The 17901-nt window shown below is 41.9% G+C and overlaps 1 protein-coding gene across 2 annotated transcripts in view; it reads left to right on the top strand.

The window, feature by feature from the left end:
* The first annotated feature begins 3878 nt into the window (after positions 1 to 3878).
* Positions 3879 to 17901, top strand: part of TBC1D4 (TBC1 domain family member 4) — a 176232-nt gene continuing 162209 nt past the window's right edge. The window contains exon 1 of one of the 2 annotated variants that reach the window (XM_037059343.1): positions 3879 to 4682. In XM_037059343.1, the coding sequence (XP_036915238.1) occupies positions 4185 to 4682 (498 nt within the window). In that variant the 5' untranslated portion in view covers positions 3879 to 4184. The remainder of the gene's footprint in view (positions 4683 to 17901) is intronic. The other variant, XM_037059344.1, reaches the window with a different exon arrangement.

Below are 17901 nucleotides of genomic sequence, written 5' to 3'. Positions count from 1 at the left end.
AAGGTTGGGGGAGATTTAGGTTGTGGGGAAGGAGCAAGCAGTCAGGGATAAAGAAAAGCTGTGAAGCCCCGTAGAGGCAAGAGAGACATTTGGGGATGGAGAGGTTGGATGAGGGAGGAAGGGAGAGCAAAGCAGCAAACGTAAGACTAGAAAGATTCATGCTTTGAGCTTTCAAAAGCATATCTTCATCTAGAGAATTTTTTAAAGTCCTCCTCCAAGGATACGTTTATTAATTTTAGAGCTGGAGGGAGGGAGGGACGGGGGGTGTGGTGACGGGAAAGAGAGAACACATTGGTGCCTGGAAGCAAAGAACCAAGTTTAGAGACTTCAACAAACCTTTGTAGTCTTAAACCACCATGCTTATTCAAGTGCTTATATTTATCATGTGATATAAATTTTTTAAACTAGAATCCGACTAGATGTTATAACTTCTAACTCAAGCTCATACTGTTAATTTAGAATAGGATAGTAGAGGAAATTTTTTTAAAAATATGTGTTTACTGTCCTGGCTGGTGTAGCTCAGTGGACTGAGCGCGGGCCTGCAAACCACACAATCGCGGTTTGATTCCCAGTCAGGGCACATGCCTGGGTTGCAGGCCAGTTCCCAGCAGGGAACTCACGAGAGGCAACCATACATTGATGTTTCTCTCCTTCTCTCCTTCCCTTCCTCTCTAAAGATAAATAAAAAAAATATGTGTTTACTTTTTTGGAGATCATACGTAGAGGTGCTTATAAGACTAATCAGGACCTATCTTGGCAGATTGTTGGAAATTCTCTCCATGAGCATGTTCTCTGGGCCTTTGGGGGGGACGTGTGTGGGACTGAGTGCAGAAGGGTTTGGAGTGGGAGGTGGATGTATGGCCTCATCCTAGGAAACATCATAGACCTGCCCATTGTGTGCAATATCTACCAGACATTTGAGAATTGTATCTTGTTCTCTTATCTTTTTCTAAGTTCAAGTGATCAAATATATAATTGAGCACTTTTCATGTGCACGCAATTCTATAAGATTCTGCAGATGCATGTTGGTGGTGAGAAACTGATAGGTTACCATCTTGTTCATGGATGTAATTAGTCAAACGTACAAATGACAATGAAACAAGTTACAAAAGACACGAGGTATTATATACCATAGTATAATAATTTTATTCAGTAAGATAAAATGGATTAACAACAAGGCAGTAGACAACCGCACAATCTCAGGGTTTAACAGGAAAAAAGGTTTATTTCTCACTCGTAAGAAGTGTGCCCTGGGCCTGCGAGGTTCTCCAGGATGACAGCTGTCTTCTTGCGTTGACTCCGCATTCTGCACTGCTTTGATCAGGAGCAACTTCCACGTGTGCGTGTTATTTCCATGTCGACCACTGGAAGGGAAGAGTGGGCTGGAGAGCAAGAGCAGGCGAGACGAATGACTACTGGCAACTTAATGCTTCTACTCAAGATGTGACCCAAGTCAGTTCTGCTCACATTTTACTGTCAAAACAAGTCTTATGACTGTGCCTAACTTAAGGGGGCAAAGAAGAACTTCCCATGTGTCAGGATGCAGAGAGGGTCAACTATTGGTAAACAGTGATAATATTTGTTAATGCACCGTAAGAGAAACATCACAAAAAGTTACACAGACAGGGCTAAGGGCATTCCAGGGCAGGAAGCAATCACACTTAGGATGTCACGGAATAAAAGACATTTCTTATGTTTTTCTGTCAGTAAGTGGAAGCTGTTCTTTGGCTTCACTTTCTTTCCCAGGAGGAAGCGGCCTGCTGGGGCTCCCGATTCAGCGCTCGCTCCTGAAGCTGGTTGATGTGGTGGGACCCACTAGGCTTTCATGCTTCCTCACATCTTTGTGTTTTTATTTCTTTTTAGATCTCAGATGTGTGGCCCAAAGATTTACATGAGAGAGTTTCTGGCAGGGTCCTAGAAGGTTTCATTTTATATTCTAAGAACTTTTCACTGCTTTTTAAAGACATAGGCCTATTTTGGACAAAAGTATGGTGGAGTGGTTAAACCAAGTGACTAAAACTAGACAATTAATGTCTCCATCTTAAAGCTTAGATGCTTATTTACAAGAGAGCCATCATATGCATGTTTATCATAGTGATCTCATATATATATATGACAAAAATATTTGCTGGGTTTTTTATAGAAAATGATACCATTAAACTATAAACAATGAGAAACCTGAGTTTGTATCCTTCCTATAAGCACTTCGAAAAAAGTTGGAAATTCTTTTTAATTTTATTTATTTATTTACCTTTAGAGAGGAAGGAGAGAGAGAGAGAAAAACATCAATGTATGGTTGCCTTTTGTGCGTCCCCTGCTGGGAGTTGGCCTGCAGGGAACCAGCCTGCAACCCAGGCATGTGCCCCGACTGGGAATCGAACCGCGATCCTCTGGTTCGCAGGCCCACACTCAATCCACTGAGCTACACCTATGCCCTGGCTCAATGGATTGAGCATAGGCCTTGGAACCAAAGGACTGCTGGTTCGATTCCCAGTCAGGGCACATGCCTGGGTTGCAGGCTGGTTCCCTGCAGGCCAACTCCCAGCAGGGGGCTCATGAGAGGCAACCACACATTGATGTTTCTCCACTTCTCTCTCTCCCTTCCTCTCTCACTAAAAACAAACAAACAAACAAACAAACAAATAAAATCTTTAAAAAAATTAAAAACTGTATTAAGGAAAGAGGAAGGGAGGGAGAGAAACATTAATGAAACACTGATATGCTGCCTTTCACATGGCCCCCAACTGGGAACTAGCCTGTAACCCAGGGACTAGCCTTTGTGGGATGGATGCTCAACCAACTGAGCCAGGCTGGCCAGGACTTCCTGTCTAATTCTTAATTACAATTCAGTAAGAGTAAAAAGAGAATAAAAGAGTCTAATTTGCTAAAATGAATAAAGAGTACTTCTCTATTTTAAAATTAGAATGATCAAAGTATCCCTAATTGTTTTTTACTATGTATTAAAGGTGAGAAATCTCCACACTAGTTCTGAATGAAATAAGTATAAAAAACAATAATTTTCTATATATTAAGTGGCTGCACTAAACTAAGAAGATTCCTATTTCTTATACAATGTGCAATACTCCAACATAATATTGGAGGTACAATATTTCATTGTGATACTGTGATTTAAAACTAGACTATTTTTGAGATTAAGAAATTAAATTCAGAAATTATTATACAACCTTTAGACGGGAATGAAACCATGCAAGTAATAATACTAATATTAATATTAATACTACTAATGAAAAATAACCCCCAGCGCCCCATTGAGAGTGGCGCCCTCTCCAGGGGGCAGCAGTGATGCCAAGAAGAGGACGGAGTTCTCGGGGACCGGAGAGGCCGAGCAGGCCCTCAGAGTGCAGGCGCCAGGGCAGGGCTGCTGCCCCAGGGGCGGATTGGAGGGGTGGGCTGGGACAGGGGCCAGAGGAGCGACTTCACAGTTATGCTTTCGTAGGATGGGAGGCGGGGTAGCAGCCCGATTAGAGAAGCAGCCTGGAAGGAAGGAAGGAGCGAGGGAGGGACGGGAAGAGTTGGAGGAGGAGCAGAGAGCTGGCCTGTGGCGACCAGAGGCGGAGCGGCCCCCACGAAGCCACGTTTTGTTTTTGTTATTTTCCATTCGAATAGCAGGCCCTTTTGGAAGACCCATCGGGTGGAAGCCCGGCGCCTCGACCTTCCAGGTGACAGCCGGTCACCCTGGTAGGAGTCAACTCCGCCCCCAGACAACCCCTCCCGCCCACAGCGCATTCCCCGCCCAGCCTCCCTGTGCCCGCCTGGGGCGAGCGCAAAGACCACGCAGCGGCTCTGCAGCGCAGGAGCAGGCGGCCGCCCGCTGCAGCCGGTGGTGTGGGAACTCGGAGTCATTTTCCTTTGACCGAGCAGGCGAAGGGGGAAGTCCGGCCCTCAGGAGGGAGCCCGAGGAAGGAGAATGACGATCTAACCCGCCCTCTCCTGCCAGTCCAGCTGCCAGGCGCTCCCTAGGTGCCCGCCGCTGGAGCCTCAGAGCCGCGCCCGGGGAAGTGCTGCATGGGGCAGGGCCGCTGAAGCCGGAGTTCGGGTCGCGCTGAAGCGGGCGCAGGGTCCCGGTGGGACAGTTGGCATAGTTTCCGCGGCGCCTGCAGCGCAAGAGTTTGGGGCGCGGCGCGACTCTTCCGCCGTCTCGGTGTCCTGGTGAGGCGCGAATTATGGAGCCCCCCAACTGCATTCAGGATGAACCTTTCCCACACCCCTTGGAGCTAGAGTCCGGGCCCTCGGCGCAGCTTGGCCCTGGGAAGCCAGGTGACAAGAGGTTCAGGCTGTGGTATGTGGGTTGGTCGTGCCTGGATCGTAGGACCACGCTGCCCATGTTGCCCTGGCTCATGGCCGAGATCCGCCGGCGCAGCCAGAAGCCCGAGGCGGGTGGTTGCGGGGCCCCGGCCCCCCGCGAGGTGCTCCTGGTGCTTAGCGCGCCCTTTCTACGCTGCATCCCCGCTCCCGGTGCGGGGACGGCCGGGGGCTCCGGCCCCGCAGCCATGCAGCCCAGCACAGCAGTGTTCATCTTCGAGCACAAGGCACAGCACATCTCGCGCTTCATCCACAACAGCCACGACCTCACCTACTTTGCCTACCTGATCAAGGCGCAGCCCGACGACCCGGAGTCGCAGATGGCCTGCCACGTTTTCCGTGCCACAGACCCAGATCAGGCAAGCTGGCGGCTCCAGGGCATGGGGGAGGGTCCGGGGCACCGGGAGGAGTAGTAAGGTTGGGGGCGCCGGGACCCTACACTGAGCACTGCCTGTGGTCAGGCTGCTGGCGCGCGCTCTCCACGTGGCTCGTTTGAGCGCTTGATTGTGGGGCGCCTCTGACCCTGACTCGGGAAGCTAGTGCTCAGGAGGTGGGTCTGGGTGGGGTGGGGGCACACGATGACTCTCTGGAGAAGGGGAGAGAGGGAGGCAGGGTGGTCTCTGGACAGCAGAGGAGTGGGCGCGTCCTGGGAGGATGCGGAGAGCAGCGCGTCCCGGGAGGATCACGGTGCCCGGGTTGTGAGTGGCGATGGCGTGCCAGGTTTGTGCCTTGCCTGCGTGCTTGTGGTGTTTGAGAGGGAACACGGGAGAGGGTTGGGTTTGTTGAGGCCCCGCGCTCACTCTCGGCCTTGGTGGCGTTCTGCCCCTTAACCCATTTGGATGGTTGCACCCTAGTCACAGCTGCACCTGCAGGTCTCCGTCTGGGAGGCTCTTTCCGAGCCGGGCTTAGGAAAAGTTACTTACTGGACATTGTCACATTCTCAGCAAAGTACAAGTCTGCGTTTACATGTTGAGTGGAAAGACTTCGGTTAAAAATGTTTTTTATATACTAATTGAAGATAGAATCAATACCTACTTGGGTGATTTAAAAAACCAGTGTCACAGAAGACATCACAATCTGTTTTCTAAAGTCATTTCTCCATAGTTTTACTAAATCGAGGTGCCTGTTACCAAACAGTGCATTTTTACTTCCTTAAAAACTGGTGCGGTGCTTCATCTAGTGGTGAGAGGAATTTAAACAAAACTTTACCGTAGTGAGTGTCATTGAAAACAGGCTTTAAAAAAATGTGTGAAGGGTTTTTACAATGCTATAAGCCACCGACATGCTATTCTAGAGGTAGTTATTTCATGTTGGTATAGTACTTTAGATCCTTTGGAAAAAATGTTGGCTAAATATAAATAAACAAATAAATAAAGTCTCAGTTGCACCATGCGGCTGTTCCTCTGGTATCTGGGAAATTAATAGTTAGATGAGAAAAATAGCCTATGAATAAGGCTTTAATTTTTTAAAAAATTCGCTATTAGTTCATTTCATCTGTAATTGAAGGATTTTGCGTTTGTTTAGTAGATTTTTAGAAAAGGCCTGTGGCTGGATTGAAGAAAATAAAAGGGCATCGTCTTTTATTTCATCACTTTGTAAACTAGTTTAATATCTTAACAGAACTCCCAAAGTGAAGAGAGCAATTTAAACTTGTGTCACCACTGTTCTATTTATGGTAAGCTACATTATTAAAACTTGTTTTAAGGTCCTAACTATGATTAAAATAAATTTTACTTTATGCTTATTTGTTCAAAACTCACTTTACCTTTCACCTGTGTTGTGAAATTGGAGTGCAGTGTGTTCTTTGTGTCTGAAAGTTATCACCAACCTCGATTCTGTCAGCAAGGAGGAAGAAATTGAGCATTTCGTGATTCCTGGTGGTTTGTGTTAAAGTTCTTTTCTTCAGACCTGAAACATGACACATGGTTGCTAATTTCACAGATGGTCAAAGTTTGCTTACGGGCCATGGCATCTTGAATTCTCAACAGTGGCTGTTGGGTCTCCCTGGATTCATTGGTAGGCCAATTAAAAACATCCCCTTTTGTTTACCTCTTTGTACATTTAGGTGTTAGAAGCCGAATGTACTATGACTTTGCAAATAATAATATGCTTAGGTTCATTTTCTCCTTTTGGCCGTTTAGGAGCAGTGGAAGCCATATGGCTTTTTGATTGAAACAAACAAACCAAACGTAACATTTCCTGTTTGTTGCCATTTCTCAGTTGAGTCTTTAGGTGAAGCAGTGATTTTCAACCTTTTTCATCTCATGGCTCACATAAACTAATTACTAAGATTCTTGTCCTGGGTGGTGTAGCTCAGTGGATTGAGCTCGGGCTGTGAACCAAAGGGTTGCCAGTTCGATTCCCAGTCAGGACACATGCCTGGGTTGCAGGCCAGGTCCTCAGTGGGGGCCATGTGAGAGGCAACTACACACCGATGTTTCTCTTCCTCTTTTTCTACCCCCCACCGAAATAAATAAATAAATAAATAAATAATCTTAAAAAACATTCTGCAGCATATGTAAACCTATCACAATTTTTGCCAATTTGACAAAAATAGGTATGATTTTGATTGATTTACAAAATCCGCCCCCCTCTCCCAGTAATAGTAATTACCTACCCTTTTTGGTCCAAAGTGACTTTTTAAAAAAATCAGGTGCCTATACCTGTGTATAAGGATTTCTGGGACAAAGAATTAACCAACCAGATGCATTCTTATGATGCAGTGTGATCAGTGAGCTGCAAGTATTATATGACCTATGTATTTATGGCTCAAGACAGGGCATTCACACCAATAGCTATTGTAGTATTGGCTGTTGTCAATTTTTAATTTTTATAAATAGTTTATTGATTTTAGAGAGGGAAGAAGAGAGAGACAGAGTGAGGGAAACATTGATTGGTTGTCTCTAGTATGCCCTCCGACTGGGGATTGCATCTGCAACCTAGGTATGTGCCATGAACAGGAATTGAACCCCCAACCTTCTCTGTTACAGGACAACACTTGAACCAACTGAGCCACACTGGCAAGGGCTGTTTTCATTGTTTTTACTTGTAAACCTAAGAGAAAGAGGTCAGTGCCCCTGAGGAAATAGTCAAGTATTGCGTATTTAAAAAATTCTTGGCGGCACAGTGGCTGAAAATCACTGATCTCAAGATATGGATTCCTGTTTTTCAGTTTGAAAGGCCAGATGTTGTCCCTGTAGGGATTATCTCCAACCATGAATCAGGAGTTATACATTCCAATGCCTGGGAAGAGGCTGGAGTGAGAAGTGTGTAGGACTGGATAGTGGGGGTCCTTTCTTAAGGTGCTATTCTGCTCCAGTTAGACATCGCATTATCAGGGTACAAGCCCAGGGGTGCCAGAGCTTCTGATTTCCCTAGAGAAAGTGGAAATCAGGATTTTTATGAACGAGTCCACACTTTAAACTATTAGCAACTATTTTAAACATGTAAGAATCCTCTCTGGGTTAAACAAAACCCATCTGAGAGTTGGCTTCAGAGAACTAAGGCCTGTCCCTTTCGGTCTTTGGCAATAATGTTTGTTGAGCAGACAGTTGCAGTCATCAGACACTATGTGCCATTTGCCACATTTCCTTTTGAGTATCTGAACTCACTTGATATGGCTCTCGTAGTGGAGAACATGAGAAACATTTGGGGGGAAGCACCGATTAAGCACAACTCCCATAAGTGATGGTTCTTCACTTGTCAAAGGGATGAATTCACCGTGTTATTACCATCCAGCCGAATATGTCATCTGGAGTAGGCTAGATTACAAGGGAGAACACCTGTTGTTTGCTTTGCCCCTTAGTTCTGCATTTGAAGCGGAGAATTATTTGGTTGCACTTTTAAGATCATTGTTAAGAGACTCTCATAAGTATTTTCCACGGTCACCAAACGAAGTGCAGGAAGGTAGCTTAGAGCATTAAGTCTGCAAACACACCCAAATAAATTTGCTCCTGGTTTTACCCTCATGCCTGTCCCTTTTCTGAAATGGACACATCTGTAGATGCCTATATAATTTATTATTTAATTTGGGACAGTGTTCATGGAGAAAGGGGGCACCACTCATAATTACACAAAAATGGCAAGTACAAACCTAGACTGTTTAGGACTCACGGTGATATACTGTGACCATAGTTAAATGGCAAAGTTTATGTTCTTGCTGTATCACCAGATGAAGATAGAAACCACTCAGTGGTTTCTACATAAAAAAAATGGTAATGTTTTGCAGAATATCTGTTCACACATCTTTTGGGGGATGAATCTACATGAGATCTCAGAGATAGCACTGTTAGTTGTTTGGGTCTGGGGTGGGAGGTTGCCATAGTGATGTGTCCTCTGGCTCCAGATGTTCCCAGTAGATCTGTAAGGAGAGTCAACTTACAGATATGTGTCGGGAGGAGTGCTCAGCCTGAATGGTCTAATACAGAGCTGTTTCTCCCACATGCAAAGACAGGTGGGGGTTGGGAGCAAACCAACCAGTTCCAGATGAAATATATGCCAACACAGATTAGTTCCCATTTACTCAAGCTTGTGTAGTCTTGCACAGGAGAAATGTGCAAGACTTAGTGCATTTCAGCCAAACTTGGATATCTGAGCTAGTAAAAGTGCTGAACTCTAACTCTTACTTCAAAAAAAATCCCACTGGCATGAATTGAGTTGTAGACTTAGCAGGGTTGAGGATCCCAGAATATCTGATTCTGTACCCAAGATGTGTCACTGGAATTCATCAAATATTTATCTACTTTCAGAAAGAGGTTATGTAGCATTCTCTCAATTTTCCTATTAAAAAGCAGAAATTGTTTTATGCTGTGTATATTTTACCATATTTTTAAAACATCGAGTTGTTAGTGTTTATAAACATTGTTAGAGTTACTTATCATTTGCACGAGACTCTTAGCAGGAAAACTATATATCATAATTATAGAATGAAAATCAAAAGACGAAAAACATAATTGCTATAATTTTCATTGATTTTGTTTATATATATTTTCAAAGCTTGCAAGAACATATTTCCTGAGCTTTATTCAGATAACCGATTTTCAACTTAACTTTTATCTATTTCAAAAAGGTCACTTTTCAGTTCTTCCTCATAGTTGATGTTGAGCAACTTTGTCAAGGTGCTAACCAGGTAACTACAGAACTAGAAATGTGGAAGTTTTCACAGTTCTCTCTCTGCTTATTCAGTAGTTTGCTATTCTGGACGGGTAGACCCTCTGTCTTCTCACGTTAGGCATAGTCATTTTTTTGTTCTCTCCTTTCTTCCTGAATTGAGGTGGAAGTTGGTATGCTCGGTTCCGTGGTAGGATCTTTACTGTGGTATCCGGGGGGAGGTAAAAACATGTGCCCAGAGCTTCCTAGTTATGAAGGAGAGCTGTAATGAAGATTGAGGCTGTTCAGTATCGGGACTTGTTTATCACAAGCCAGAGGTTCTCATACTTGATTGTGGGTCAGGATCACCTGGAGGGCTTGTTCAAACAGATTTCTGGATCCCACCCTTAGTTTCAGGTGCTTACAAGTTCCCTGGTGATGCCCAGACTGCTGCCTGGGGACCACGGTTTGAGAACAATCGCTCTCAGTGATTTTGCTCTTGTGGTTGATTGGTTATATGACCACAATGTTCCTTTGGTTATTTTTACAGTTATTCTCAGACTTGAAAGTTCAAGCAAGGTGAGTGTGAGGAGGGATAATATCTGACTACAGAAGCTTTTATGAAACTGTTCATTTCCGAGCGTAATAGCTTTGCCTATTGTTTTCCCTTCATACACATTATTCTGCCACTCATCATAAGACCATATGCTGAACAAAAATTTTACCTTTCAAACAAAAATTTTTAGTTCTGTGAAGGGAATAAGTTTTTTTTGTGAATATATCCTAATGTTAGGTTATGATAATTTTTTGCCAAAATTAAAATTTTGCTTACTGGCACCTAGCGAAATAACAGCATGCAGTGTGTTTGATATACGGTGCCTGATATTAAGAAACTCAGGCAAAAAGAAATAGAGATTTGATGCTTCGGTGAATAAGGTGATGGGCTACCACGCTGAATAATTATGGCAAACAATTCTGTTTACTGCCTTTTTTTTTTTAACTTCACGGCCTTTGTTTTGTTAAATTGTCTGGATAGTTCTTTTATTGGGGCCATGTTGGCGTGTCTGAATCAAGTTAACTCGCAGTTACTTAGATGTAGCACCTCGTACACCGAGGGACAGGTTAATTATAATTTAATTTAGTAGTTAATTATAATTTAATTTAGTAGTATATTCAGAATTACTGACCAGGAAAAGGATGTGCTTCAAATATGGTCTATATAAAATGTGAATACAAATTGAATAGCTCATTGGGCGGCATCAACTAAAGGTGCCATTGGCTCCTTGCTCTGAGGCTGTAATGCTGTGATGGGAGATGCTGAACCTGGGGAAGCTTTTGGAAGCATTTCCTTAAAAATTAACATTCACTGAGCTCCTGTCGGGTGATGTCACTGCTCTTAGGGTTTTCCCCAGGGTGTCACGTGTTATCTTCACAGGAACCACATCAGGTATGTAGCCGCATTCTCCCTGGTTTTACAGCTGACAAAGCTGGTACAGAGAAGTTAGATTATTCCCCCGAGGACACAGGGCTTCTGATAATAGAAGCAGATTCCAGTTCAGGCCGACAGATTCTAAAGCCTGTTCTCTTCCGCCCTAGAATGCAGTTGTTGAAAAATTGTATTTAGTGTGTGGAATTTTATGCCATCACTTTTTCCCCACTCTTTTTTTAATATAGTAGTTTTATTTTTTTCTAGCTTTATTGAGGCATAGCAGCAAATAAAAATTGTGTATATTTTAGGGTACAGTCTGGTGTTTTGGTATATGTATCAAACGAAATGATTACCACAGTCAAGCTAATTAGCATACCAGTCACTTCAGGTGGCTGTCATTTTTATTTTTTGTGGTGAGAAAACCTAAGATCTCTTCTAAGCAAATGTCAAGTGTATGGTATAGTATTATGAACTCTAGTCTCCATGTTGTCTGTGTGTTCGATCTTCCAAACTCGTTTAACCTGTGTAACTGAAAGTTGATACCCTTTGACCGGTATCTCCTCATTCTTCCCATCCACTAGCCCCTGGCAACCACCAAGCAACTCTCTGCACTTAGGAGTTTTTAGATTCCATTTATAAGTGAGGTCGTGGATTCTAGATTCCACATAAGTGAGTATTTGTATTTTTTCCCAGTTTTATGTTGGAATTCTCTGATCACATTTGTAAAATAATAATTACTCCTGAGTGCACACTTGGACACCATTATACCATTATGTGCTCTTCTTTTAATGGGAAGTAAAAAGTTATATGATTTGTTAGGCTGGTGAAACTAACGAGCTCATCTTTTCCTAAACCACTGGAAAAGGTTTAGGATCAAAGGGGAAAGTTAAAATACAAAGGGCTGTCAAGAAATAGAATATAACCCCTGGCTGGCATGGCTCAGTGGATTGAGTGCTGGCCTGTGAACTAAAGGGTCACTGGTTCGATTCTCAGTCTGGGCACATGCCTGGGTTGTAGGCCAGGTCCCCAGAAGAGAGCATGTGAGAAACAACCACACATTGATGCTTCTTTCCCTCTCTTTCTCCTTCCCTTTCCCTCTCTCTAAAAGTAAATAAATAACATTTAAAAAAAAGAAATAGAATATAATACTATCCATTTTTATATTGCTTTAATACTGTTACTAAAAAAACTAGACAGAGTTCTGAACCTACTTTAAATTAGGTAAAAGATGATTACATATTGGATGATTTGACTTTAGGTGGTGGGTACACAATGCAAAATACAGATTATCTGTCATAGAAGTGTGCATTTGAAACCCATATGATCTTATTAACCAATGTCACCCCAATAAGTTTAATTAAAAAAGAAGTTTGGACAAATATAGAGGGGTTGGTACCCACTACCACCACTAGGCTATGTTTATGCCAACAGCCCTTTGCAAAATCCGTGTAAACACTAAAGTAAAAGCAATACACAGTGGAGTAAACTAAAATAGTAAAATAAAAGACTTGCAAGGAGCCAACAGGAAGGGACAAGATCAGACTCTCTCACAGAAGAGGGAAGACCAATTTTCATAACTGGAAAGAAACTCAGTGAAGCAGACAGCGCACGATATTTAAAGAGCTAGGCAACAGGCATTAGGTTGTCTCCAAAGTGAGCAACGGAACTCGGGCTGTCCAACATGGAGTAGCAAAATATCCCAGCAGACATAAAGAGCGTGCTACTAGACACCTAAGGGGAGGAAATATTTGGAGAACCAAGCAGGAAGACCATGAGCTTAATTTCAGGGAAACTCAAGAAAATCTCTTGGGCTGCCCAGCTAATGAGAATTCAATGGCTAAATCCAGGGCAGGAGGTGAATTGAAAAAGCTGGGAACCATCTAGGGCCTGAGAACAGATTTGTTGGTTGGTTTGTGAAAAGCCTAAGCCATGAAGGTATTCCTTCATATTATATAACCTATTACTGAACATGTGAAGGAAGATGCAATAGTAAGGTGCAAAAAAGATACAACCGTGAAACACAAGACACTTGATTTGCTCAACCAGAAGTACTGTCTGACTTAGGACAACAAATTACTCACAAGTTATATAATATTGATCATACAGTGTTTTATGGTTCTGTATTTGAGAATTTTAGGAATTCATATCAACATCCACAACAGTTCCAAAGTATAGAGTATGCAACTGGTTAAGGACCGCCACAAAAGAAAGGCCACAGAGCAGCAAATTTAGGTCCTATATTCATCTGGGAAGGTCCCATTCCTTGGAAATCCTCTTTCTTCCCCAGCCTCTTAGAAGGAATGAAAGTTGGAATAGATCAGTAACTTTAAAAAAATAGTGATAGTGACTCCTATATCCTTTTTGTGGGGTTGCAGAAAATCTGTGGCAAGATTATCTGAAATTAAACCAATACAAATTTTAATTCCATATTTTTTCCTTTTCTGTCAACTAATCATAGAGAATCAGAAACATGGTAAATAATATCTCAAAGTCTAAACTCAGAGGTTTCCTAACATAAGATTTTTCAGAATCCTTTTAAAGGTAAATAAAGTGTTAACATAATTATTTTACTCTTGCTTTATGTTCACACATATCTAGATAAAAACTTCATATAGTTATTGCTCTAGCTTTTAAACAACTTTAAAACTAAAACCAATTTATAAAATACCCACAAACACGAGTATAAAACTAGTAACAGTTATACTAACAACCTACATTCACCGTGATAAAAGAGGTGATTTTCCAAACACATGACTGTGTTCACTAGATTCTATATATAGCACAAGTTCAGCATACTGATATGGACCCTGTGATTTTTTTTCCCAACCAGTTTTTTCTACTTGAACTCCTGTAAAACCATTAGCTAATCAGGTCACTGGGTTTTATCTAACCTTAAAATTGACATATTCTTTTCTCTCTTTTTTTTTTATGTCATCCTTTTTTTTAAAAAAATTATTTTTCAAGTACAGTTTTCTGTCTATTACTTCCATCCCATCCCACCCCCCATCCTCCCCCCTATTCTTTTCTCTTTAAACCAAGTAATTAAGATCATACAACCTGTTGCCATTGTTTCTTGCTTTGTTGTATGTATTGTATAATGTGGTACAATGCATTATTATTTTTATTTATTATTTAATACTATATAATGACATACTTTATTGTCACAATACACTTTTATAGTTTATACTTTGTAATACTTATGTGCTTCAGAATTTGTATATTTAGATGCATGGTTGTACTTGTTTCTTAAGTATATATCCTAAAGATTTTTCATTCTAAACCAAGGTACTTATAAAGGTTACAAACACACTCTCATCTTTTACTTCCCTTCTCTTCCTAAGGACATTATTGCATAAAAAGGTACACCAGAGTTCAGCTTCACTGTATGTTGGATTGGTGAGGTTCACTTTCATGTCATTTCTCAAGTATTCTTATGTAAGTCCACCTCATAGTTTAACTGAGTTTTTTATTTCTCTTTTGCTGGATCCACCACAGTTATCCAGCATTTGATTCTAGCTTTAGGAATTATACTGTAAGCTTCTAGCTTAGTAATGAGAATAATAGATATGTGTTAATAATAATAGCTTTAAGAAATATATATACATATACTATATATATATATACACATACATACATGGCATGTATTTTGACTAGGGGGTCTCAAACTTTTTTAGCATGTGTCATCTGGAGGGCTTGTACAATACTGACTGCCGGGCCACTGTGCCACCCCCAGAGTTTCCCTTTCTGTAAGTCTGGGGTGAGGTTCAGAATTTGCTTTTCTAACAATTGCAAGGTAATACTGATGCTGCTGATCCAGGACTGCACTTTGACAACTACTGCTGTAGACCAGGGCTTGGCAAACTATGGCCTTTACTTTTGTCAACACAGTTGTATTTGAACACAAGTCCACTCATCTGTTTGTATATCGTCTATGGCTGTTTGTGTGCTACAGTGGTAGGAGTGACTATTTTTGGCACAGGCCCTATGGCCACCAAGCCCAGAATTCTTATTATCTGGCCCTATATAGAAAAAGGTTGCTGGCCTCTGCTTCAAATAATCCCATTAAAAATAGGTCTTTTAAGATATTTTATAGGTAAGAAAGCTAAATTGATAATTTTCCTATGGATACAAATTAGCAAGTAAGGGTTTTGAGTTTTCAAAACTCTGTACTTTCTAAAAACCACTTTGAGAGGTTTTTTTGTGGTGGCTCTCAAATTTATTGTTACAACCTAGCTCTCGTCTCTAAGCTTAAGCTCTTTTTCAGTATCTAAACGTTTACTTCACGTTTTGCACTTGAATTTGTAGTTGCTGATTCATGTAATCTAGAAATTACGTTTGCGTCCTACTTTTCCCTCTCCAGTTTTGGCTTTGAAGGGAAGTTGTGTGGATCTTGCCTCCAACACTTAGTGGTAATACGCCCTCATCTCTCCATCAGCTATGCAGGCCCTTGGTCTAACTTCCATTATCTCTCGCTGGGACTTCACTCCTTTCTACTACTCCCCCTGCTCTCCTCTGGTCTTCCATCAGTCCCTTCTCCCGGGGAGCAGTAGGAGTGGTCTTTGTCAAAGTCAAAGCAGGTTAGGTTTCCTTTGCACTTAAAGTAACACGTAAATTCCTTCTCCCCTGATCCCGTGTGACTTCGCCCCTTCAGCATCTCCAGTCCCATCTTAGACGGCTCCTCTCCCGCTGGCTCTGTACATTTTAGCCATCCTTCAACAAGCCCAACTCTTAGATTACTTCAAAGCGTGTGCGCTCCCCATCCTTTGCTAGATCAGCTTTTTCTCAGGTTTCAATCCTTCGCTTAACTCACTTTCTTTGCTTAATGTCACTTTCTCTGATTGACCTCCAGTGACCCTCTAATAAATGAGGCAGGAATCCCCCTTTGGCGCTTCTGTCTCAGCCCTTTATTTGTTTTCCTTTTGTCCCTTAATTATTTAAACTTAATTTTTTAACACTTTCTGATGTTACTGTCACTGCCGCCCTTAGAATGTAAACCTCCGTGGAGAGAGAGATCTTGTCTGTACTGTTCACACTTGTGTGTTCGGGACCTAGTGTTACAGCGGGGACTCATTTGAACACATTGAAATTCAGAAAGAATTGGTCCCTGCCCTTAAGGAATTTAAATCCACAGGCAGAGTTTAAAGTGTCCTGGCAAGGTTATGTGTATGTTCCTACATTTGCTGCCTTTAGTTATCATTAACTTTAACAGCTGTTGGTTGTATTGTTTGTGTAATATTTTTGTTATGTTTATAATTTTAGAGACATCATGATGCTTATCATATCAAGTGGGGCTATGAGTAAGTTATGTAGTTTTTGAAAAAATGTAGAGTAATGACATGGACTTTTTCTCCCCTGCCCATCGAAACACGGGAAGGTTACTAATGGTCTGGCCTTTGTTGGATAATGTGAACTGACCTTTCAGGCATCTGGAAGGTGATCAGAAGGGCGGTGTTGTGACTGTGTCCTTGCAATAACTGTAGTATTTTTCATTTTCATTTCAGCTCAATTATTTTGGCTTCTCAGTGGAAAAATCATCTCATTTGGAAGGCTATTTAAATAGGGGAGGGATTTAGAGGAACAAATGTAAAGGGCACATGGAGAACAACTAAGAAGGGTGGAAATGAGAGGGAGAGGGGAGCCCGGGGGTCGGGGGGTGGGATGGGATGGGAGTCATAGACGGAAAACTGTACTTGAAAAATAATTAAATAAATTTAAAAAAGATAGTTACACAATGCTTTGAATGGATTCTATAATTTTTTACTACAAAGTCTAAAATCGACTGTTTTCTTAGGCCCTGAATTTTGAGCCTTATGCTAAAAAGGGCAGGGAAGACTCAAGAGGTGTCTCAAACTTTTTTTTAATCAAAAAGGAAAATGAATGAATGGTGGGGAGGTCTATCAGGACGAGCCAGGGACGAGAAAGAAAAAAAAAACCCAAACTGTGGCCAATGTCCACAGTGAACTGTTCACTGGTAATAAGAGGTAGGGTTTGTGTTCTGGATTTCTTCATTTGCTTAAATTGCATGTCCTTGTCACAGAGTCATTGCTTCCCTTGTATTCATTTTATCTAATGTTTAGAATAAGGGCAGTTAATAGGTTGATCACAATTTTCAGTGGCCACAGGTGCGTGAACCCAGCAGCTACGAGTAAGACGGTGTTCACATTCTGCAGTACAGTATTCCCATGGGGGGAGGCTCTGCCTTACAGAGTATACACACAAGGAAAGATGACTTCACTTTTCCAGGAAAAGTTAAAAAGCATAGTGGCCATTTGTCTTTATAAACACAGGCCCCCTGCTTCTTCCCCTTTCCCTCAGAAAAGGGCATTTTTCCTCATTCCTTCATTGCCTTTAGGTATAATTTATTTACCTTCATGCATCTTCATGTTTCTTCAGTGTTTGTTCCCTTCAACAGGGTAGGGGATTACTGTTGGCTCCATTGATGAAGCCACGTGTGTTTTCCAAATGAGCTTCTCTGTTCTGTCATCATCCTTTATTGATGGTTGAAGTGATCTTTGGAAACCTACTTTACACTAGCGGGCTGGGCTGGAAGACAGATGTTGCTGATGGTGCACTGTTCAAAACAGCACGCATAGCTGTTTTAAGGCAAAAGGCAACCTTGTAAATAGTTTCACAACCCGTTTGCCCATTTCCATTGTTTTCTTTTGCCCCTGGGGTGGAGGATAAACTCAGGAGTCACTTCTGCAGAGAGACAGGCTGCACTGTTCATGCTGAGTCTGAGAGTTGTCACTGGTTAGCACTGGATTTGTTACCCTGTTTATGTTACCATGAGCCTGAGGAGCCATTTAGTTTAATAGCTTTTGTGTACATGAGATTGTACCAATTCATAGCTTCTCTGGAAATCTGGTTCACTAGGATTTTGCTTTGCTGTTTCTTCTGAGAGCAGAATTAATTGTGGACACTGACAGTGGGAACTGACATAGGTATGCCCTTACTTTTATCGACTTATATTTCTTACGTGATTCATTTTTAGAAGTCCTTCTGCCACCATGAGAGAAAAACCACAACAAACACTTAGCCTATATTTTGATCTCCATTAATCA

This window comes from Sturnira hondurensis, unplaced genomic scaffold (assembly GCF_014824575.4).
Source record: "Sturnira hondurensis isolate 20B ecotype Veracruz unplaced genomic scaffold, ASM1482457v3 Scaffold0010812, whole genome shotgun sequence".
Classification (NCBI taxonomy): domain Eukaryota; kingdom Metazoa; phylum Chordata; class Mammalia; order Chiroptera; family Phyllostomidae; genus Sturnira; species Sturnira hondurensis.
Note: the sequence above shows the minus strand (reverse complement) of the source record. Positions and strands in the feature narration are given on the sequence as shown.